The 16,119-nt window shown below is 50.2% G+C and overlaps 1 protein-coding gene across 2 annotated transcripts in view; it reads left to right on the top strand.

The window, feature by feature from the left end:
- Nucleotides 1-2,475: 2,475 nt before the first annotated feature.
- HMCN2 (hemicentin 2) overlaps nt 2,476-16,119 on the top strand; it is a 145,774-nt gene continuing 132,130 nt past the window's right edge. For both annotated transcript variants that reach the window (XM_046023022.1, XM_046023021.1), the window contains exon 1: nt 2,476-2,958. In XM_046023022.1, coding sequence (XP_045878978.1) covers nt 2,706-2,958 — 253 coding nt within the window. In that variant the 5' untranslated portion in view covers nt 2,476-2,705. The remainder of the gene's footprint in view (nt 2,959-16,119) is intronic.

Raw genomic sequence — 16,119 nt, 5'->3', positions numbered from 1 at the left:
GAGAAGCATCTTGTTCTCCTTGGGGTCAGCTCTGCTCTCACGTCCTTGGGGGAGTAGGTTTATAATTTCTTGGTGTCTGCAAGTTCTCCCCTCTGAACTTCTGCGCTGTGACCTTTCTGAAATGCAAATTGGGCCAGGTTGCTTCCCTGCCCCAGTGCCTTTGGAGAAATCCTACGCTCTTGGCAAACCATTTAAGGTCCTTTGGGACCCCTCCTCTGCCATCACCTTCCCGACACGTGGGGTTAGCAGTGGGTGTCTCGTGCCTCCCCGCCCACCCGCCCCCGCTTTGCACATGCTGTTCCCGCTCCCCTAATGCACTTCCCTTCTTGTTCTTCAAGCCTTCTCAGGCTCACTCTGTGACCTCCAGTGACCCCTTAGGCTCAACTCCTCCTTCCTCTGAGCTCCCAAAGCTCTTGGTAATTCCTCTATTAGCGCTATGTCATTGACTTAGAATTATTTGTTTACTTGGCTCTTCTCCCCAGGGTAGGAAGCATGTCTTCTGCATCTGTATGTCCCCTCTCCCCCAACAGTGCCTAGCAGAGCGCCTGGCACCCAGCTTAGGCTCAGTCAATGTCCCTGGAGTGAATGACTGGAGGAGTTGTTTGTTCCCAAAGCTCCCCACACTGTGCCTGAAATGTCACTGTCTGTGAGCCCTGCCTGATCCTGGCTCCTGTTCGCCTTTGCTTTTCCACAGCTGGAGCCTCTCTTCTCTCTCCAACAGCTGGGCCAGTCCTGCCCAGGCTCTGGGGCCAATCACCGCCTTAGCCCAGGGAGATTTAAAGAGCCAGTGTTCAGAAGTGCAGGTGACTCGACTTCCGGTGAACATGGCCATGAGTTCTACTCTCGTGCGCCCCCGGGGCACCTGGCTCCCACCACACCCTGTGAGCCAGTGAGCTCCGTGAAGATCCTCTGTCCTGGACCCCAGCCCTTCTGACACAGGGGCCTTGCCCTGGTCTAGCAGCGAGTCCCTGAACACACCCAGGGACGCCGCCCCCGTGCCCCCCCACCATTGCCAGTGCCTGGCTAGAAGCTGACCCATTCAGGTGACCCATTCAGGTGACCGACCTTCCTCGGGCACCTGGAGTGTGCCAGGCACTGGGTCTCTGCTGCCACGGGGCTCACAGTTCGGGGTTGAAGGGACAGACCTACAGACACGACATGACCTGGTGATCATGTGGTCCGTGCCGGGACAAGGGGTCAGACAAGGGACTGTGGGGTCACCGAAGCAGCCTCAGAGATGGGACCTGAGCTGAGACCGAAGGGGAAGGAGGACGTACGGGTTGGGAGGGGGCGACTTCCTCCTGGTTGCAGGGTGTGAAGGGGCAGGGGCTGGAGAAATCCCCCCGCCCCATAACAACAACCAGTTATAGACCCAAAGCCCTTCGCTGTGTCTAGGGGGCTGCTGTCCCTGTCCTGTGAGCATGGTTCTCTCGGGGGCGGGACTGGGGTGGGGAGCGAGCCGCCCTCTCTCCCATGGCTCTCCAAACCAGGCAGGCTCACTCTCTCTTATCTCTTCAGGCAGCACTTAGTGAGTTCCCTCCCTGTGCCAGGGACTGGGCTGGGAACTGGGAGCTAACTGGGGGAACCAAGACAAAGCCTTGCCCTCAGAGGCCTCATAGCCAGTGAGGAGAGAGGCATAGCGACAGGCCACGAGAGCGCAGCCTGGGATGAGCGGTGGGGACAGAAGGGAGCTCTTTGAGGGAGGGGGTCCCCAGGCAGCACCAACAGCCCGTCACACGTGCCCTGTAACCCTCATGCAGACATGGGATCTGGTGAGGCAGCTGGGCAGAGGGGAAGCATTGCCCAGAGTCACCAGGTGACTCCTGACAATGTCTTGCAACACTTAGGGGAGCCAGCAGAACCCAGGAGCTTTGGAATCTCTCTAACTATGGCTTCTAGTCTTGTCTCCGCCGCTTGAGAGCTGAGTGACTTTGGGCAAATGACTTCCCATCAGTTTGCTGCTGACTGACCTCAGTTTGTCCATCTGTAAAATGGGTTTAGTGTTAGTGCTTTCCCTCTAGGGTTGCAGCCAGCACGGGAGGAAATAATAACTATGTAAACACGCTTAGCGCGTAGTAGGTGCTCAGCTTAGGGTGCTTGGTTATGACCCTAATAATTGCAGTACTTGGGAAGCACAGACCCCCTGTGGAAAGAAAAGACCTTCTAATGTCTCTGTGTGTCGGGCTGGGGGGCTGTTTAGGGGGATGGGTGGGGAGAGCAGCAAAAGCCAAGGCCAGCTGTGGCCGGTGCTCCGGGACAGGGGCCGTCGCGTCGCCCCTCCCTCTTCCACCCCCACAGCGGGGCGCGCCCTCGGCGGGAGGCGCAGGTGTCCGCGGCGTCCCGCGCGTCCCCAGCCCTCGCCGCCTTGGCCGCCGCCCCAGCTCCCCACTGCCGTCCGCCCCGCGTCCTCCGCTAACCTCGGGTCTGGACTGGCGAACCGCGGGGCCGGGAAAATTTGAGTCACGGTGGGGGGAGCGGAGGAGGCGGGCCGTGACCCTGAACGGGGTGGGCTCTAGGACCCGCCCCGCGCTCCCAGCAGGGGGACCCGCCGCGAGCCCGCGTCCCGCACGCCCCGGCCCGAGCAAGCGAGACGCCGCGCTGCCGCTGCGCGCTGGGCGGCCGCTGGGAGTCCGGGACCGTCGCGCTCGCTGCGACCCGCGCGCCTCCACCGCTGCGGCCGCCGCCGGTCGCCCCCGCGGAGCACGATGCCCCGCGCGCCGCTCCTGCCGCTGCTGCTGGCCGTCTCCGCGGCGGCGGCGGCGGTGGTCGGCGAGTCCAGGCCCGCGCTGCCCCTTCCCACGGGGGACGCCACCCTGGCCATCGTCTTCGATGTCACAGGCTCCATGTGGGACGACCTGATGCAGGTGCTCGACGGCGCCTCGCGCATCCTGGAGAGCAGCCTGAGCCGCCGCAGCCAGGCCATCGCCAACTACGCGCTGGTGCCCTTCCACGACCCAGGTAGCGTCCCCGCGTCCCCCTCCCCCCGCCACCCCGGGCGCCCTGGCCTGGGGCGCTCACCCGCACCCCGACGGCGATCGCGCCCGGGGCGCACCTGGACGTCCGTACACTGTTCCGCCGGGCGGGGGCGCCTTCTCGACACATTCGCGCCCGCGGACCCCGCGCCTGGGGCAGCCGCCCCTTGCTGGCCCCGGGGGCCTCGCGTCTCTCCCTCTCCCGCGCCTCCGGGGGTAGCGGGGCGCGCAGTCGGGCTAGCGACCGAGAGCGGCGGGCGCCGAGTTCGGATGCTGGGTCGCCACACCTGTGTGACTTCGGCAGGTGACCTCACCTTCCCGAGCCTCGCCTTCCTCATGGACGAAACCTGGGGAGAAACTGTCCCCCACACTCGCTGAGACACGTTCGTGCATAGGGCTTGGCAGTGATGGGCTGTGCAGCGTTTGCGTTTTTACTTTTTGTTAATTCTTAGAATTTGCTCCCAGTACAGGCTTCAGAGGCCAAAAGAGCCCCCAGAGGCAGGCAGAGACCCACTCCTGCCTCGATTTACCCCTGACCTGTTTTCCCTGGGAAAACCGCAGCTCGTCCAGGTGGCCTCCACCTCCCCGATTCTCACGGCCGGGTCCCCTCGCAGCCGCTAGCGTTTCGACTCAGTGTTAGGGGCAGGACCCCGTGCGGAGGGAGCGTCAGGGAAACAGCTGCCGAGCACCGCCGCAGACCTCCGACCTTCTGAAGAGCAGGGCGGCTTTTTCGCCAGCAGTTTTTGATGAAAAATGTCAGGCTTCCAGCAAAATGGGGGGAGGGAGGGAAGTACATTGAACACCTGTCTGCCCGCCACCCGGATCCTGGGATGAATATTTTACTGTCTGCTTTATTGAACGTCTCTCCATCCAGCCGCCTCTCTATCAAGAACAATAGCGTTACTTTTTACAAAAAGTAAAAAATGTAAAAAGTAAAGAACATGAAATAAAAATGGCAGATTCCTTGCAAAGTGGTACTACAGAGCGCCTCAGGCTGAGAAAACACGCATTGAACCAAGGCTATGTGAGACAGTAAGCGTTTTTAGAAGAAGCTGCCTTTATTAATCACAACAGCATGACCGTTTTTGCAAAATGGGCAACTGTGGGTGTGATTTAATCTGGTGCAGTCCTCAGGCTGGGTTCGGAGGTCTTTTTGCTTCCAGGAGTTCTGGGTTTTATAGGGCTCTGCGGCTCAAAGCCCAGAGGCTGGTGGGCAGGTCTAGAAAAATATTTTTGGGAAGGAAAGGATAGCTTCTATCTCCTGGTCAGGGCAATAAGGCTGGGAGAGGGGGTTGTGAAGCTGAAGGGTGTGGGGTGTGTTGTGGGGCTTCAGTTCAGACACAGGTCACCCTCCACCCCCCTCCCCCAGTCCTTTCTGGATCATTCTTGGGCTTCCAAAGACACCACACCGAAAGAGCTGAGAGATCAGTTCACCCCTTTCTCTTACAGATGGAGAAACTGAGGCTCAGGTCTCGGATGGGGCTTACCCAAAGCCACCTGCCAGGGTGATGTCACTTCTGATTCATAACCCACATTTGTCTCCAAAATGCTTGGCTGCAGTCGCAGGGCAGGAGAGCAGCCTGCTGGGGTCAGATTTAGTGTCCCGGGGCCCAGGCCAAGGCTGGGGCTCCTGAGGGCTGTCCCCCCTGCCCCCCCAACTGTGGGCTCCCTTGAAGCTCATATCCCCCAGCGTTTTCTCCCTTCTCCGGATGCCTAGCTGGTGTGCAACTCTCTGACCTTCACTGCATCCTCTATGAGTCAAAATCGCCAGTCCTCCTGCCCTGTTCCCCAGACCATCCAGTCCAAGTGCAGAGGGACACCTCTGTGTTTAGTGAACGGGTTCTGCGTGCACAGCCTTTGTTAGGCTCCCAGTGTGAAGGCGGGCAGGCTTCCCTGCAAGGGGCAGCCATCCCGCTGGGGACAGGCCAGGTGGCGAGTAGAATGTGTCACATGCTGGCTCCGGTACCAGCTCCTGACTACGGGTCAGCAAGGGAGGGCGCTGACCAAAGTTTCTCCGAGGACGAAGCAATGTTGGGGCAGGGTTCGAACACAGCTTTTGAGTATCTGCCTGGTGGATGCTCGGTGCTGGCAAGGCAGCAGGGTGGTGGGCTCCCTGAGCACATGGAGCTTGCTAGGGAGTGGCCGGCATGTGTGGACAGGTGCTGGGGGGAGCGTAGGAGGAGAGAAATGGGGAGGCGGGAAAGGCAAGATGGTCCAGGCTCTGACGTCAGGCCTGGGGGTTTGGAGCACTTAGATTTCCTTCTATGGGCTGTGAGCCGCCACTGAGGGGTTCCGAGCAGGGATTGGACTGTGGTTTAGGTTTGAATCGGCCAGTGGAATTCCCTTTCATGGAAGAGGAACTTCAGAACCAGGGGTTTTAGCTGACTGTCGAGCCCCCAAGGCTGAAGGCAAAGAGGGCTTTCTTAAAGGAAAACCCCATCCTAAACCCCAAGGACCAGTCTTCGTGGGGCACGGTCAGTGGCTCTGGACTGCAAGTATTCGGAGAGAAACCAGGACCGGTGCTTTGGAAATATCCTTAGTTTTTAAATGAAAAAAAGTGGTATGTTTCCAACCAGAAAGTGAACATTTTGTCAATGGTTTCATTCTGGCTGCAAATGTAGCCCATTTTCAGGTTTTCATTGTTAAGATGTTGCAAAATCACTCTCATGTGCAAATCTTTCTCTCTGATTGGTTTTTCTTCAGGGTTAAGCTTCTTGAATCTTCCTAGGCCATTTTTAACACACTAGGCAATGCTTCAATTTGTTTTCCAAAGTGTTTGAAGAGTTTCAACTTCTACCGGAAACTTCCGAGGGACAGCTTCAGAGCAGCCGTCCCCAACACCGGGAATTTAAGATAAAAAACATTTTTTCCCTCCTAATTCAAAAGACGGAAAATATTGAAATTTCTAGGGAAGTTCAGTGCATTTTCTTTCTTCATTTAAAAAAAATTATTTATTTATTTGACAGAGAGAGATACAGTGAGAGAGGGAACACAACCAGGGGGAGAGGGAGAAGCAGGCATTCCGCGGAGCGGAGAGCCCGACGTGGGGCTTGAGGTGGGGTTCGATCCCAGGACCCTGGGATCATGACCTGAGCCAAAGGCAGATGCTTAATGACTGAGCCACCCAGGCACTCTGTTTCAGTGCATTTTCAAATGTTCACTAGATTTTAATTTTTGGTGTGAATTTCTTCTTTTGCAAATTGTCAGTGACTTTATTGTTTTCCTGTTAGGGTTTTAGTAGTTTTCTTATCAGTCAGTATGAGGACTTTCATATTGATGCTATTGACTGTTTTTTTGTTATGTGGTTAGTGGTTTTCTTGATTGTTGCCTTTTAGTATTGTTTGTGATTCCCAGCGGTCTGAAATTACTTATTTATCTATTTATTTTTTCCTGGTGGTCTGAAATTTTAAATGTGTATGTAGCAAAATCTATTGACTTTTTTTCCCTTTGTAATTTCCTCACCTACACGCTTAGAAGGACTTCCCCGCCCCCCAATCCCAAAATCAGTTAGGTACATGTTTTAGTTTTTTCTACTGGTTTTCTCCTTATATTTAAATATTTAACCTGAAATTTTTTTAAAATGTTGGTGTAAAAAATAATCTAATGTAATTCTTCCAGGAATGGGATCATTGTTCAGATACATTTTATCAAACAATCCTCTTTTTTTGTTGTTGTTTTTTTCTTTCATTTATTTGGATCTGCCTTTATCGCAAATTACTTTATCTATTAAGAATTTATCTGGGCTTCCCATTCTGTTTTGTTATATGGCAACTCTGTGCCAAGAGCATATTATAGTCATTATTTGGTTTTATAATATGTATTAATAAGGCAATCTCTTCCTCATATTCTTTTTTCTTTAAAAAATTATTTTCTTTTTCTTTAAAAAATTGTTTCTGTTGGGCGCCTGGGTGGCTCAGTGGGTTAAGCCGCTGTCTTCGGCTCAGGTCATGATCTCAGGGTCCTGGGATCGAGTCCCACATCGGGCTCTCTGCTCAGCAGAGAGCCTGCTTCCCTTCCTCTCTCTCTGCCTGCCTCTCTTGTGATTTCTCTCTGTCAAATTAAAAAAAAAAAACTTAAAAAAAAATTGTTTCTGTTGACTTAGTCGGTTAAACATCTGACCCTTGATCTCAGCTCAGGTCCCGATTTCAGGGTTGTGAGTTCAAGCCCCATGTTGGGCTCCATGAGCTTCCTTTGAATCAATCAATCAACCAATCATTGGGTCTACCTTTGTTTTTCTTTTTTAGTTTTCCCCCAGCTTTCCTGAGATGTAATTGACCCAGAATATTGGGTTAGTTTAAGTCGTGCCACAGGTCGCCTTGATACATTTATATATTGCAAGATGACTAGCTAACCCCTCTTTGTTACTTAATTACCATTTATTTTTTGGGGTGAGAACATTTAATACCTCCTCGTTGACGACGATCAAGTACACGACACAGTATTAGCTGTAATCACCACGCGGTACATTGGATCTCCAGAATGCATTTGCTTTCCAACTGGAAGTTTCTATCCCACGTCTCCTGTCCCCCGGTCCCTGGTAACCACCACTCTACTCTCTGTATCTGAGTTTGGCTTTTTTAGATCCCAGATGTGGGTGAGATCACACAGTATTTGTCTTTCTCTGATGGCTCATTTCACTTAGCGCAATGCCCTCAGGGTCCGTCCGTGCTATTGCAAATGGCAGGATTTCCTTTCTATGGCTGGATAATATTCCGGTATTCCTTAATATTCCATCCCATATGTACATGTACCACATATTTATCCATTCATCAGCTCATGGTCAAAAAAATTTTTTAGGGCCGCCTGTCTGGCCCCAGTTGGTGGAATGTGTGACTCTTGATCTCAGGGATGGGAGTTCGAGCCCCACATTGGGTATAGAGATGACTTAAAAATTTTTTTTAAATCTTAAAAAATTATTTAAATAAACTTTTAATTTTAGCACCATTCTATTTTATATTTACAGATTTATTGCAAAGATTGTACAGAAGTTCCCATATGCCCAACACCTAGTTTTCCCTGTTATTAACGTCTTACATTACCATAGTACATTTATGACAATTAACCAACCAATTTTATTATTATTATTATTATTAGCTAATGTTCATTTTTTATTCAGATTTCCTCAGTTTTCCCTTAATGTCCATTTCCCGAGCCCATCTAGGGTCCTACGTTACATTTCGTTGCCATGTCCCCTTAGGCTCCTTTGGTTGTGACCATTTCTCCGACTTTGCTTTTGATGACATGGACAGTTTAGATGAGAATCGCTCAGGGTTTTTGTCCCTCTGTCTTAATTTGTGCGGTGTTTTTCTCCAGTTAGACTGGCTGACGGGAGAGGAAGACCACAGAGGAGCAATGCCATTTTCATTATGTGCTGTCAAGGGTACATACTGTCAGTGTGCCCGTCACAGTTGATGCTGACCTTGATCCCATGGCTGAGGTGGTCAGTTGTTTCCACTCTGAAGTTCCTCTTCTCTTTCTCCATTTCTGAACTGTCCTCTTTGTGTGTGTGTGTTTTAAGATTTTATTAATTTATTTGAGAGAGACAGAGAGAGGATGAACAGGGGGGAGAGCAGAGAGGGAGGGAGAGAAACAGATTCCCCACTGAGCAGGGAACATGATTTGATCCCAGGCTGGATCCCAGGACCTGAAGATCATGACCTGAGCCGAAGGCAGATGTTTAACCGACTGAGCCACCCAGGCGCCCCTATGCTGTCCTCTTTGGAAGAGTCACTCTGTACGGCCCACATTTAAGAAGTGGACATTGTGTTCCACCTTGCTGAGGGTGGAGAATTAGCGTGAATCATTTGGAATTTTTCATCAGAGAGTTTTCTCTTCCCATCTATTCTGTTATTTCTGTGTCTCAGTGTAGACTCATGGATAGTTATTTCGTTCTCTGGGTTATGACCCAATACTACTAGCCAATCCTACTTTATTTTGTTCCTCAGTTTTTTGGTCATTGGCAGCTCATTCTGTTGGCTTCTGCAAGCCTTTGACATGCTCCCATTATGTGTGTGTGTGTGTGTGTGTGTGTGTGTGTGTGTTTGTGTGTGTATTTTAAAGCACTGTCTTATTTTCCAGCACTACAAAATGTTCAAGACTCATCTTGTGTATTTCCTGCCCTGATCCTAGGTCTAGCAATTTATCCAAGAATCCCTGGCTCCTTTTATGGAAAAATGGGATTAGGAAGTAGGATCTGAGTGCTAGGTGTACTGGGCGTCACTGCTTTTAGACCTTTAGCTGGCAGAGCGAGGAAGGGATGCTGTAGAGGTAACCTGTGTATATAATTGCATCTATGAGTATTTCTGTATGTTGCCGTCTGTGTCTGTATTAAGCTGGACGTTCCTACTGATGTCTCCAACTCTGATTTTATTATCCTGTAGATCATTCCAGCCTCCTCCTCTTGCTTATCTATGACCTCCCACTCCAACCCTGACAGACCTGCTCCCGCCACCTACCATCGACCGTGGGTTTACTTAATGATTTTGGTCCAGTATGCGAAGAAGTGGTTTTAGCATTGTTAACTCATTCCCCACGGGAAACAACGTTACTAACTAGAGTCCCTTCTTTTGCTTTTAATCTTACAGACGACTTTATCTGCAGAATGACTTAGGCCAGTCCCTTGTATCTTTTGTTTCTTCTTCTTTATTTTCAAAATATTCCTAAACATGTATCCTTTCAGATGACAAACAGAAAAACTTAGTCAACTTCCTCCACAAAATTTCTCCTGTGATTTTGCTTGGAACTGTATGAAATCTCGATTTGGGGGAAATTGTCATTTAAAAAAATTCAGTCGTTTCCATCTAGGATGGATGTCTCTTCCTTTTCCGCATATTTATTTCCTTTTGTAAAGATTTATAATTTTTTTTCCTTATAGGTTCCACCCATTTCTTTTAAAGATCATTTCTAAGTATTTTGGTTTTTTGTTACTATTTTGATTAGGAAATTTTTTCCATTACATTTTTTGCAAATGAGTATTGTTGGTATGTTGGAAAGCAATTCATTTTCATATATTTATTTTGTCTCCAACGTTCTTACTGAAGTTTTGTTTGCTTTTTTTTTTTTTTTTTTAACTATTTCTAATTTGGGGGGTAATGGCTTGCTTTTCCTAGGCTGGCAACCATAGCCTGTCCAGAGAATAATATCGTCTTCCTTTTCCGATCATATATTTCACTTGTTTGAAATGTCTTGTGTTATTTATCAGCCAGAACTTTCAGAACAGTGACGAATACACAAACGACGGCTGTGATCACTCTTGCCTTGCTTCTTATCGGGCGCTGCTGTGTGATGTTGGCTCTCGGTTTGAGGTTTTCTTCAACAAGGGAACGAAGATAAGGTTTCATTCCTACTTTACTAAGGGTAGAAACAAAACAAAACAAAACAAAAAACCCCCCAAAACCAAAAAACCAAACAACACCCCAGAACAAAACAAAAAATAATCCCGAACAGGGAGTGGTGCTAAATTTTAGCCAGTTGCTTTCTGGCTTTGTTGAAATATTTGTAAGCTCTTTCTCCTGCTGACTGATTGATGGGATTCCTTCATTTCTAACGACTTCCACATTCCCTGCATAAGCCCCGCTCGGTCACAGATGATTCTGTCTTATCCAGCTGGACCCCGTTGGCCAGTGTTTTGTTTGGGGAATTTTGCGTTTTGTTTGAGCGTGTCAGATCAGTAGGGGACATTCTCTCTGTGTGCCCTTTGTCAAGTGTTGGCATCGGGGCTGAGTTAGCTCCTTCGGTTAACAGCTTAAATTATTAAGTTTTCTCCCCAAATTGTGGACTTTTTTTTGGTTTGTTTTAAGTTTATTGATTTACTTTTTTAGTAATCTTTGCCACCCAATGTGGGGCTCAAACGCATGACCCTGAGATCAAGAGCTGCGTGCTCCAACTGGCTGAGCCAGCCCGGCCCCAAATTATAAAATTGATATACACTTGTAAAATATTCTATTAGTGTGACTCTCAGGGATACAGATGCTTTTAATCATTTTGTATCCTTCCAGACCGTGTGTATGTGCATGTGTGTGTGTGTGTGTGTGTGTGTAATTCTTATATATATATATACTTAATTTTTTATTACATAAAAAATGGAATTATTCAACACACACTGTTTTGCAACTTGCTTTTCTTCCCTGCATGATACACCAGATAACTTTCCATGTTAAGAAATAGTAGTGCACCATAAAAGATGTGACAGAAGGGGTCTTTCTTTATCTTAATCCTGTCTTGATTTATCTAACCATTCCCATATTGTGGAAAACAGATTGCTTTTGTTTTCTTTCTTACGTTTTTAAAAAAGCTTTTATTTATTTATTTATTTGACAGAGAGAGAGAGAGAGAGAGAGAGAAAGCGAAAGCAGGAGTAGGGGTAGAGGCGGAGGGAGAAGCGGGCTCCCCGCTGAGCAGCGAGCCCGATGCAGGACTCCATCCCAGGACCCTGAGATCATGACCTAAGCTGAAGGCAGAGGCTGAACCGACGGAGCCACCCAGGCGCCCCGCTTTCAGTTTCTTGACCACAAAACGCATGCACATTCACCAACATATCTGTGTGGTAGATTTCCAGAAATGCAGTTGCTTTGTCAAAGCGCAGGAGCATTTTAAATTTTGATAGCTGTTACTAAACTGTCCTCTAGGATGCTTTACCATCCTGCCATCCACCAGCAGAAGACGAGACTGCGTTTTCCCCCCATGTCACACTTCGCTGGCATCCGGGCACGTCATTCTTCCCTTTTTTGCTAGTTTGCTAGTGAAACGGTGTCCCGTTTTAATTTGCCTGTGACTGATGGTTAGTGAGTTTGAGCATCCTCTCTGGGCGGCCAGGGGCACCGTCCGCTTGGCTCGGGGAAGAGGAGGGTTAGGTGGTCGGGGGCAAGGATGGAGGCAGGCCGACGTCCAGCTCACAGCGTGGCCTGTGAGCTGAGGTGGTTCGGCCTCTGACTGCAGATGTGTGTGTGTGTGTGTCTGGGGCTGCTGTGTGTGTACAGTCACCCCCGAGCGACCTTGCTGTTAACCAACCTTTCATCGTGCGGAGAATCCCGCCCTGCGGCTGGACCCCTGTGCTTCTCTCCGTGGAGGCTGGGGCTTCTGAGCTGCCTGCGAGCTATCAGCTGGATTAGGTGCCTCCCTGTCATTGATGGCACCTGCTCGAAGGGCAGTGTCCCTGCCTGGGCTTTCCAGGCATGAGTCTGTGCAGGACGGGAGCGCAAAGAGCAAGACAGGTTGGGGATGCCCTTGGGAGGAAGAGTGGCAAGGTAGGGCCAAATTCATTAGCCACAGTGTGGTCCCTGGTACAAAGGGGCCCTGGGGGTACAGGAGTGATGTTCGAGCTGAGGTGGAGTGGAGCTGGGGTAGGGGAGAGGCTGGACAGCTTGGGGAAGAGCACTGGAGGCACAGGGAACAGTGGAGACAACGTCTCAGAGGCTGCCAGGAATGTGGATATGAAGTTCTCTCTGAAGACAGCAGAGATTGGCCGATGGGCTGGGTTTGGTTCCGTTGGGTGTTCAGGGCAAGAGGCCCTCCTGAGATGACCTTCAGGAGTGTCGGGTTCTAGACTCTTGGCCATGAAGGAGGAGATGGAAGAAGGTTCTGGAGTCATTTTCGTTCTTTGGTCAGAGCCACTGGCCCGGTGGCTTCCTTCCCCACCCTGTCCGTCCTTTGTGGGTGTTTCCAAGGGACTCACATTTGCCCAGGCCCCGGCTCAGGAACTGTTGGAATTCTAGCGGCTGGACTTCATTTTCTCCAGTCCCTGCCTTAGAAATGGGAAGACTGTGTCCCAGAGAGGGGATGCCATTTGCCCACAATGATGGCAGACGGTGGGACCCTGCCCGGGGGCCCTGCAGCTGGAGGAGGGGAGCAGGTGCGAATCCAGAAATGGTCCCGGATTCAAGCCCTGCTTTCCAGGAGGAGGCAGAAAGGGCAGGTCTGGGAAGGGTCCATGACTTGAAGTATTTCTAAGGCTGGACCTCTGGTGCCTGGCTGTGTCCCTGACGGACACCACTGGGGCACTGGGGGAGGGGCTGGGACATCACCTGGGTGCGGAGCTGGGTGTGAGCCTGTGCGTGAGCCTCCCACGTCCCAGAGGCTCCCCGCCCTCCTCGGGTGGAGCGGAAAAAGTCTGCCTGAGGAGAGATGGTTCCGGGCCAGGCTTCTGGGGCTCAGATGCTCAAGGGCGGCGCGAGTGGAGCCAAGGTCATGGGTTTAATGGTTTTTGCAGCCTGCAGGCGGGCCCTGCTCAGAGAAACTGCACGCCACGTCTGCCCAGCTGTTTGGCAAGTGCCCACCTTTGGTCACGAGCCTCTCGCCACCCCCACCCCCCAGAAACAAGAACGAGGGACTAGGGAACAAGGGGACGATTTCTGAGTATCTGCAGCTTGACAGCAGCTGAGTTCTTGAACGTGGGGTGAGACAGACCAGCTTTGAATCCCACCTCCACAGCTTCCACGTCGTAAGACCTTGGGCAGGTCAGTTCACCTCCCTGGACCTCAAATTCTCATCTGTGAAATGGGGATAACAAACAGTCCACTTCTTGGGTTGCTGGTTATTTTTTTTCCTAAGTGAAGGTGTGCCATGTGCATAGAACAATACCTGATGCTTACTGAGTATTAAAACAGTTAATCCTATTAAAATATTAAAATACCATCTCTATCCCCACTGTGGTTTTGGAGATAGCGTAGCTGTGGCAAAGGGTGCAGGCTTTGGAGCCAAGCAAGTTGACATTGTTCTAGGCTGAGTAGTGTCCTCATGAAATTCGTGTCCTAAGCTCAGAATATGACCTTATTTGGACATAGGATCACTGAAGATGTAATTAGTTAGGATAAGTTCATACTGGAGTAGAGTGGACCCTTCATCCTATATGGCTGATGCCCTGGTAAGAAGGGGGGACACAGAGCCTGCACAGGGAGAAGGCCCCGTGATAATGGGCACAGAACCAAAGTGCTTATGTGTTTACAAGTCAAGGAACACCAAGGGTTGCTGGTATTTGCCTTCAGAGAGAGCACAGTTCTGCCAGTACTGACTGCGGACTGCTAGTCTCAAGAACTGTTGGGGGGGGGGGCACCTGAGTAGCTCAGTTGTTAAGCATCTGCCTTTGGCTGAGGTCATAATCCTGGGGTCCTGGGATCAAGCCCTGCATCGGGCTCCCTCCTCGGTGGGAAGCCTGCTTCTCCTTCTCCCACTCCCCTTGCTTGTGTTCTCTCTCTCGCTGGGTCACTCTCTGTCAAATAAATAAAATACTAAAAAAAAAAAAACCCACAAGAAGGGAACTTTCTGTTGTATAAAGCCACCAAGTTCATAGTATTTTATTACGGTGTCCCCAGGAAACCAGGGTAGACATTAAGTATACTTACTAGCTGTTTGACCTTTACTAAGGGCATTATCTTCTCTCTGAGCCTTGGTATCCTCAGCTGTAACTGGGAGAAATTAATGGAAGTGAGCTCAAGCCTATAAAATAATAAGTGCTCAAGGCATAGAAACTGCTGTCAACATCACCACCATCACCATCACTACCACATCATCAATGTCAACATCACCCCCATCACCACCATCATCATCAACGTCAATGTCAATATCACCATCACCACCACCATCATCAACGTCAATGTCAATATCACCATCACCACCATCATCAACATCAATGTCAACATCACCCCCATCACCACCATCAACATCACCACCACCACCATCATCAACGTCAATGTCAATATCACCATCACCACCATCATCAACATCAATGTCAACATCACCCCCATCACCACCATCAACATCACCACCACCACCATCATCAACGTCAATGTCAATATCACCATCACCACCATCATCAACATCAATGTCAACATCACCCCCATCACCACCATCATCATCAACGTCAATGTCAATATCACCATCACCACCACCATCATCAACATCAATGTCAACATCACCCCCATCACCACCACCATCATCAACATCAATGTCAATATCACCCCCATCACCACCACCATCATCAACGTCAATGTCAATATCACCATCACCACCATCATCATCATCAATGTCAACATCACCCCCATCACCACCATCATCATCAACGTCAATGTCAATATCACCATCACCACCACCATCAACATCAATGTCAACATTACCCCCATCACCACCACCATCATCAACGTCAATGTTAATATCACCATCACCACCACCATCATCATCATAGATATCATGCTTGAAGGGCAGCATGCTAAGATGTAAGGTGATCAGAGCTTTTTGTGCAGAGCCAGCCCTGCCTGGACTGGGTGAAAGAAAGAGATCAGGAGGGTCTCAGGTGACCCCTTTCAGTGGGTAAACTCTCATGGGGACATGTCAGGTGTCCTACCCTCTCCTACCCTGACCTATCACCTCACTCTGTCCTGCTGGAAGGTGGGTCCTGAGATGGTCATCCTGCTGAGAGCACCCTGTCCTGGTGGGGTTTCAGGATGGTGAGTGACGATGTGCAGTGTGTCCTGGGAATGACAGAGGAAGCCATGCAGCAGTATTGATTCATGACAAGAAGGCATCGGTCTCTGGCTTGCTGCCCGTAGCTGTGGATGGGCAGGTGGCTGGGAGAAGAGGTGGCAAGGAGACCTCCATATACATACCCAACCCTTCCTTTGCATCTCGGAAGCCAGTCCTGCGTCAGAGTGATGGGGCCAGTCATCAGTAACACCGTGCCTGGAACTGGCTTGGGGATGATTTATTCAGCAAAAGGAAGTAATATCAGATTTGTGTGTGTGTGTGTGTGTGTGTGTGTGTGTGTGTAAGTGTGTACTCTCAGAAGTTGAGGCAGGCATTTAAAAAACCCTTGCCTTCAGTCTTTACTGGGGCTTTGCCCTCTGTCTTGAGAGCAATCATGGGCACTCTTGTCCATCTGGCCAGCCCTTCCTCCATGCGGCCAGGTCCTCATATCTGTTTCTCTGGGAGATGGGCAGCAGCATGTTGTAGTGAGAGGGACTGGGGCCTGGGTGGGCTTGACATTCAGCACGAGCTTGCTGAGTGTCGTATGCCTGGCATTGTTCTGGGTCAGGTTATAAAGATAAATGAAGCTTTGTCCTGACCTGGGGCTGCTCAGACAATACGGAGTTCAAATGCATTTATTCAGCCACTCGTTGGAACCAGATTTACTGAATGTTTACCATGTGCCCAGCAC

Source organism: Meles meles, chromosome 11 (assembly GCF_922984935.1).
Source record: "Meles meles chromosome 11, mMelMel3.1 paternal haplotype, whole genome shotgun sequence".
Lineage (NCBI taxonomy): Eukaryota > Metazoa > Chordata > Mammalia > Carnivora > Mustelidae > Meles > Meles meles.
This window is presented reverse-complemented; position numbering and strand designations above follow the sequence as displayed.